General features: G+C 37.4%; 1 protein-coding gene across 1 annotated transcript; it reads right to left on the reverse strand.

Moving 5' to 3' along the window:
• Window positions 1-6: 6 nt before the first annotated feature.
• LOC103405757 (G-type lectin S-receptor-like serine/threonine-protein kinase At1g61500) lies at window positions 7-7,916 on the reverse strand. Its single transcript, XM_008344778.4, has 6 exons — window positions 7,056-7,916; window positions 1,791-1,898; window positions 1,488-1,669; window positions 1,201-1,411; window positions 885-1,122; window positions 7-651 (listed from the first exon to the last, which is right to left on the reverse strand). The coding sequence occupies exons 1-6, from the start codon at window positions 7,834-7,836 to the stop codon at window positions 189-191; spliced, it is 1,983 nt and encodes a 660-aa protein (XP_008343000.4). The 5' UTR covers window positions 7,837-7,916; the 3' UTR covers window positions 7-188.
• Window positions 7,917-8,260: the final 344 nt, after the last annotated feature.

An 8,260-nucleotide genomic window follows, 5' to 3' on the forward strand; every position in this document is an offset into this window, starting at 1 on the left:
TTGTTGTATCTGAGTAGAAATTGCATTCAAAAAATCCATCCACAATGGAAATATATATAGGTCCAGAAGGGTGCCTCAAAAACATCTAGGAAATAGTCTGTCTCCGGTCACAAACATAAGGGGCATTACAGATATGCCGCATAAGCAAGCAGGATTGGCCAACCTCCACCACTGTCAGGTGCATACATCTAGCGTCCTTCAATCAATGTCATTGTAGCTTCATTTGTGAGGAAAGTATTCGAAGGCTGTGGTTGAGGATGAGAGACTGTGTTTTGGATAGTGAATAGAGGCTGCTTAGGTTGTGCACCACCAATTACAGTTGTGGAACCATTTAGCATAAAAACTACATCCTGCATGCTCGGCCTATCCATCGCATTGTCCTGTACACAAAGCAGCCCAATATGCACACATTTCATTACTTCTGAAGCCGAATCTGATTCAGCCGCCAGCATTTCATCTACCAACTCCAATTCCCTGCCTTCCTTCCATAGCTGCCATGCATAGGCTAGTAAGCCTAGCTGTCGATCATAGATATAGAAGGCGGTATTCTTCTTGCTGCTGATAATCTCCAATATCAAGACCCCAAAGCTGTAGACATCAGATTTTTGAGAAAATATTCCACCCATGGCATACTCCGGAGACATATATCCACTGTGCGAACATGAAACTCATTAGTATATATGTAGCTGACATAAGTGTTTGGTTTCTTCCTTTTAAGAACAATGTTACCAAAAAATACTTATGTAATGTGATCGATGCAACTAATTAGCAGTTTTTATCCAAACAGGAGGAGTCGGTTAAGATTTCATGATGCAATGCTAACCATTAGAACTTTTGGTTGCGAATGACATGTTCAACAATATATAGAAAGGCATGAATCTTACCGCGTTCCGGCAACTCTCTGAGTATTTTCTAAATTCTGTGTCCCTTCAACTGAACGTGCCAATCCAAAATCTGAAATTTTTGGGTTCATTTTCTCATCCAAAAGAATGTTGCTCACTTTTAGGTCTCTATGTATTACCTTCAAATACGAATCGTGATGGAGATAAACAAGCCCTCTGGCAACACCTTGAATAATATTAAAACGTGTACCCCAATCAAGCACTGCTCTTCTCGTCGAATCTGATCATCAAATAATCGATCAATCCACCGATTAGAATCTAAAGATAAGAAATTGCAGTAAAGTGCATTGAAACTAACCGAAAAGAAAAGTATCCAAGCTTTTGTTTGGCATGAACTCATAAATCAGTAACTTCTCATCCTCTTTAACGCAGCAACCCATGATTCTGACAAGATTTTTGTGTTGGAGATTGGAGATCAATAACATTTCATTCTTGAACTCCACTACACCTTGCCCTGAGGTACTGGACAATCTTTTTACTGCTATTTCCTTCCCTTCTGCTAGCTTACCCTACGCAAAGTCGACAAATAAATCATTGCATTCATGTCTATCTCTCTGTACCTATCATAAAAATAATAATAATTACCCAATAAACTGGACCAAAGCCTCCTTGCCCGAGTTTGTTTTCTATGCTGAAATTGTCCGTAGCAACTAATATGCTATCAAAATCATAGATCATTAACTCAGACAGATCATGTTTTCCACCTATATATTCTTGAAGGGTGTCCCTTGTTATTTTGATGTGTTTCCTTGTTAATTTGATGTGTCCTGATTTTGCAAATATACACATCGAACACTGAATCAAAGCAAAACAACTTACAAAGTTTTGAGAGATAATCTGCTAATGCATTATATTAATCCAACACCTCGATCTCTTTCACTTAATTACCTTTTTGCTTAGCTCTCATCCTGCAGAAACCGAACACTGTGGCACCCAATACACCGATAAAATAAACAACCGTAAGGCTCGCAATTAACTTTATTGGCTTTCCTTTACCTGTAAAATTTACAATACAAAAACAAGCATGAGATATATAGGAAAAGAAAAGTTACTGCTTGATAAATAGAGTTGTTTTGAACCCAAAAAAAAAAGGCATCAAGCACTAGTATCATTAGTTCATATGCTAGTTCTGTGCATGCTTGGTGAATATAAACATCTACGCCATCAGAGGGAAACTCCTGCATATGAGTGAGGTGTTTGGACCAGATTAAGCCCCCTATTTTATAAACAAGTGCATACGCTTTGTAAGAACAATTATTTAGGCGCACTGTCTTGCAGTCGGCGGATGTGCTGTCAGAATCCAAAGACACAAACTCATGAGAATCTGGTACTTTGAACCGTACCAGCTTCAGAAACCCATCATCATCTTCTTTTCCTCTCAATGTGAATTGACATATTTGTGTATCTTTCACAAAACAATTTGGTTTTCCTCACACACCCTCCCATCCAGTTTCCACTGCTCCATTTCCCGTCTGACTTGGGTACGAACCCTTTCAAGCACTTGCAGTTGCAGATTGGTGAATATTTGTGACGGCGTCTCTTGGGAAATTCCAAGCAAGAATATCCCAGTTGACGGATCGCTTTCACTTTTCCAGGAAGTCATGGCAGTCCTCGTTCCAGAATTAATACCGTATCCCAGGAGCTGGCTTCGTAGCAGGGTATCACAAAGGTGATCAAAGCTCTGCTATAACAATTGATCAGCTCCTATATCATCTTTGACAACAAAGTTTCCATTGTCCATTGTCCCTGTACAGCACCGTCACTTTTGGGTCTACCTCTTCTGAAGCTTTATTTGTTTTTTAGAATAAAAACAGAACTCATCTTTCATATGCCCCCAGCTTTGAATATTATGAAGAGATAATTGGTTACCAAATCGAAAAGAACTTGGAGATGATACTAAGAAATCAGAAAAAAGAGGGCACCCACTTTGAAGTTTCGTTTCCCATGGAAAGCCACATGGGTTTTGTCACGGTAATATGAAAGAAATTGGATGGAATTGTGAGCGCCCACAATAAGAGTGAGAAAGTTATTGAACGTGCCGCAGAAGATGTCTGCACAACCATTGAACGTGCCGCATAGAAAACAGGGCTCACTGTATTGTGTATGTTGCAGGACTGCGCAGTTGGAAGCCTTATGCTGGTATTGCATTGGTAGTAAAACGTCATGTTTGTATAACCAGAGTCATAATCAAACAGAGAAAAGTTGAGGGTGGTGTTGACGAAAGTCGGAGGACAGATAGTACCCCAGTAATCCTGCCTAGCAACCTTAACAGTCCGAGGAGTAGTAGTAGAATTCATTTCAAGAATTCTAAAGCTCAGACCTTTTAATTTGATCACAGTAATTAGCTCTGCTTACACCATAAAAGGAGTAGCGCCACCACAATTGATATCGCTGCTGCAGTTTGTGAACAGATCATTCTGGCATAGACTTAACTCGACGTTGATCGAAATAAAGGAAGCGATCAAAAGAAATGGATACAACGATTGGAGCAGAAAGAAATGCATGATGGATGTTGTAGGAAAAATCTCAGCAAAGAGATTGGAGCAGGAATGGGGAATTAGTAAAAGGAGTAAGAGTCAGATCTCTTTGTTTCGTTTTAAAATATAATTTGTTCCAACTTCCAAAGAAAAATACTAATGCTACTATTTGCAGCTTTGAAAACTCTTCTTTTTTTTTTTTTTTAAGCACACAGAGCTAGTGTTCTTTTAATGAAAAGATCTACCATTAGACTGTTTTTTTTTTTTCAAAAGCACTTTTACAAAAAAATTTACCAAACATTCTGCTGATTTATTTCACAGCCGCTTATTCTCACAGCATATCCGCTTATTCTTACAGCAGTTTTTTTCAAAGCACAACAATATCAAACCAGCCCTAAGAGTCAGTCCCTATCTTTCGTTTTAATATATAGTTTGTTCCAACTTCCAAATCTTGAAATGTAGGCCCTTTGAAATATTCAAAGATACGAAACAGTAGCCTCTCTTTTTTCGGCAATGTTTTTTTTTCTCATTTTTCTGTCATTCATATTTGAATTTCGACCAAAAAATGATATTTGAATTTCTTGTACACCGGCCAATCCGAAGAAGCCACGTACAAGTTTAATATTATTTCTGGTATGGAAATTATGTAGCAAAGTCAAGGGACGACGGAGTCAACTCCAGAAGCTATGTAGCAAAGTCGAGGGATCATGGAGTCACCACCAAAAGGAGAAAATATTTTAAGAGAGCTATTATTTCCATTCCAATGTCTTATTTTTTTATGAAATTTTTAATTACAAATTTGTCTATTTATAAGATAACTAATAAGGACCTTAATTACCTCATTTTGCATTACTATTTTTGTTTATAGAAAATAAAAAATAAAAATTTAGGCGTGATAACTCTCACCCTATGTTTATATGTATTGCCTCCTACAGAAGAAAAACATATCAAAAAATAGTTTGAAACCCTAAAACTAGTTTTATCTATCATTCATATGGCCCCATCTTTGACTATTATGAAGAGATAATTGGTTACCAAATCGAAAAGCATAACTTGGAGATGATGTTAAGAAATCAGAAAAAAGAGGGCACCCAATTTGAAGTTTCGTGTACCACGGAAAGCCACATGGGTTTTGTCATGGAATATGAAAGAAATTGGTTGGAATTGTGAGCTCCCACAATAAGAGTGAGAAAGTTACTTGGTAGTGAGCATGGTTACGGCACTAGTTTAAGAAAACAAAGAAGGGGATTTAACTTAGAAAAACGCACTTGGAAAAAATGATGTGTGGAAATAAATAACGCACTTTAAAAAAATGGTGTGTGGAAATTTCTTACTTTCTAAGAAATAAGATAAAATTTAAAAGCGTTCATAGTTAGATTAGTAGTTTATGAACAGAAAATAAAAAAATATTTAGCATAGCATAGAAGAAAAAAAAATGTAAGAAAATCACTTTTCCTTTTAAAATATAGCGTGAACAATGCATAAACATCGTTACCATCATCTTCCTTGCTCATGGGCCCAATATGGAACTCAGGGCTGGTTTGTTATTGTTGTGCTTTGAAAAAAAACTGTTGTGCTGTGTTGTGAGAATAAGCGGTTGTGAAATAAATCAGCAAAGTGTTTGGTAAACTTTTTTGTAAAAGTGTTTTTGGAAAAAAAAAAAGCAGTCTGATAATGGGTCTTTTCATTAAAGGAGCCTGTAGCTCCGTGTGCTTTGAAAAAAAAAACTAGTTTTCCAAAGCTGCAAATAGCAGCTTCAGCTTTTTCCTTTGATTTCAGCTTATTCTCACAGCAGCTTTCAAAATAAAGTTTTTTTTTTTTCAGTTTATCAAACACCTAAAATTTTCACAACTTTTTTTCATAAATGTTTTTTTTTTTAAGTATCTCACTTCCAAACCACCCCTCTATCAGTGAAAAGCTGACTGTGCCGTATGAGCTTACGGCCTTGTACTAGTCAGCAAGAAACTGAGTTATTTATTTGGAAAATGAAGGAAGGAATTGACTGATTTACTTTTTATTGACATGCATACTTTATGGGGTGAACGGTGATTGTTGCACCACGTGCACGTTAATGGTACATTCCACTTCACTTAGACATTTTTGTTTTATGATGCACAATTCCACTTCATTTCTTTAAGTTTTGTAAATTTTTTAAATAATGTGATTGTTCAGATTAAATGTTACTTAAGATAATATAGAAATATAATATAAAAACATAATATAAATATCATTACTCTATAGCTAACAGATCAGCCACCTTAATAGAAAAATTGGCTTAATCTTGGATTTGTATACCTAAACCGCTCTGCACTTAGATTACAATCATCAAAGTCCACAGAGACTGACACGTTGTCGGTGGAATGGATATAGTTGTATGGTAGGTCATGTGTATATTTCGACAACAATACACTGTTTGACATGTATGCATGCAGAAACTTTTATTTCACTACTTGTAATATGTAAAACTGGAATTTAAAAGAAAAATTTTGCAACGTGAGAAGAGCAACAAAAAGGGTTGAGTAGAAAGGCACCAACAAAGGCTCAAACTGTTAGAGTTTATGTTTTGGAATTCTGGGAATGGAAAAAAATTGCAGAGACAATCTGAGAAGAAAACGCGACGGTGATTCATTCATCAGCTCACACAAAAATGAGAGGGAATATTACCGTTGCTACATGATGGGAGAGAGCAGTTATACATCAACCCAAGCTGACCAAAACATGAACAATCTTTAGGGGTGGGTTTGTTGTAATAGATTATCTCGGACTTGACTAATTTCAATTATTAAGTTAGACTAGTTTAAACTAGATTGAATTAGTGAAGCGTTTGGTGTAGTATTGGACTAACCAATATAATGATAACAAAATCTAATATTATATTAATTATTAATAATATTTTATTAATATTTATTAATATTTTATTCTTACTTTTATTCATTTTTTCCCATTCTAGAAACCTCGCTAGTCCCCTACTGCTTCTTTTCCGTTCATCTCCCTCATCCTTCGTAATATTGCTCTTTCCTCGGCCTCTATTTCTCTCCTCTCCCTCTGTTTCTTCCCAATTTTTCTCCATCCTAATCCCTTTTTTTTCTTCGTCCCTCTAACTCTTCATCTCCATCATTTTCTTCCTATTTTTCTCCGTTCATCTCCCCTTTTTTTTTCTAATTTTTTTAGGGCCCAATTGGCAAATCAGAACCCAGATCAGAGTCTGGGTCATCTGGGTATTCATCGGGCCTGCTTCTCAGGCATCAACGGCGAAGGTCTGCGATCAGGAAGTCTGGAGTGCATGGGTGATTAGATAGACTGTTGTGCATGTGTGATTTGGCAACTGCTGTGAGTAATGAAACGCACAGCGATTTTGTAGTTTTCCTTTTGCTTTTTTGTTTCAAATTTTGGGTTTGGATCTGGTTATGAAAATGGAAAGATCGTAGAATTATTTGCCTTTTTTGCCTTTTTTGTTTCGATTTTTGCGGGATATAGGTTTGTAAATGGTAGATGAGAGGGGAGAAGCAGAGCAGAGATGCGAGAGGGGATCTCGGTTTAGATTCCTTCCCGCTGCTTCCTAATTTTAGCATGGGACCAGATAAGCTCACATTTTACGACTAATCATTTAAAACAAAAAGCAAGCTAGGAGTTCCAAATGTGTAATTTATATGAGAATGACAAGGGACAGACATACCTCCGTTTTGACTTGAATTACTAGTTCCATTACATATGGATGCATAGGCTTGATCTGCGCAAAAGCAACTGAATCCAGAATTAGTAGTTTTAAGCCCACACTGTCCTCCTGATTCCAAACATTTGTTGCATTGATCGTTGTCAATCTTCACTTGCAGTGAGAAACCCCCGTCCACCGCATCGCTGATCACAGTTATTTGACCGGCCTCTACAGCAAGAGCAGCTTTTGTATAAACGGGAACAATAACCTCATGTGTACAGCTCACAGAAGATGCCTGACCAAGACGTGTCAAATAGTAAACAAGGCTCGCAGCTGTATTGCTTATGTTGCAGGGCACCGTACTAGGAACCGCTATGGTGGTAGGGCATTGGTAGTAAAACGTCATGTTTGTATAACTAGAAACATAATCAAACAGAGAGAAGTTGAGGGTGGTGTTGACGAAAGTCGGATTACAGATACTACCCCAGTAATCCTGCCTAGCAACCTTAACGGTCCGAGAATTTGTTGTAGTGTTCATTTGCAGAATTCTATAGCTCGCACCCGTCATGTTGAACACAGGGACGTTGTCTAGGCATTGGACCTCAAATCCGGGTTGACCACAGTAACTAGCTCGGTTTACCCCCCAAAAGGGATAGGATATGCCTCCGACGCTACCACAAGTGATATTGCTGCTGCAGTTTGTGAATTGTTGATTCTGGCATAGACTTAACTCGACGTTGATCGAAAGGAAGGAAGCGATCAAAAGAAATGGAAACAACGATTGGAGCAGAAAGAAATGCATGATGGATGTTGGAGGAAAAATCTCAGCAAAGAGATTGGAGCACCAGATGGAATGGGGAATTAGTACAAGGAATAGGAGTCAGGTCTCTTGTTTCGTTTTAATATATAATTTGTTCCAACTTCCAAATCTTGAAATGTAGGCCCTTTGAAATATTCAAATTTCAATTATACGAAACAGTAGCCTCTCTTTTTTTTGCTATGTTTCTTTTCTCATTTTTCCGTCGTTCATATTTGAATTTCGACCAAAAAATGATATTTGAATTTCTTGTACACCGGCCAATCCGAAGAAGCCACGTACAAGTTTGATATTATTTCTGGTATGGAAAATATGTGCCAAAGTCAAGTGAGGACGGAGTCAAACTCCAGAAGCTATGTAACTAGGCAAGGGATGATGGAGTCAATGAAGGACTTGGATTGTCTGCCCT

This window comes from Malus domestica, chromosome 17 (genome assembly GCF_042453785.1).
Source record: "Malus domestica chromosome 17, GDT2T_hap1".
Lineage (NCBI taxonomy): Eukaryota > Viridiplantae > Streptophyta > Magnoliopsida > Rosales > Rosaceae > Malus > Malus domestica.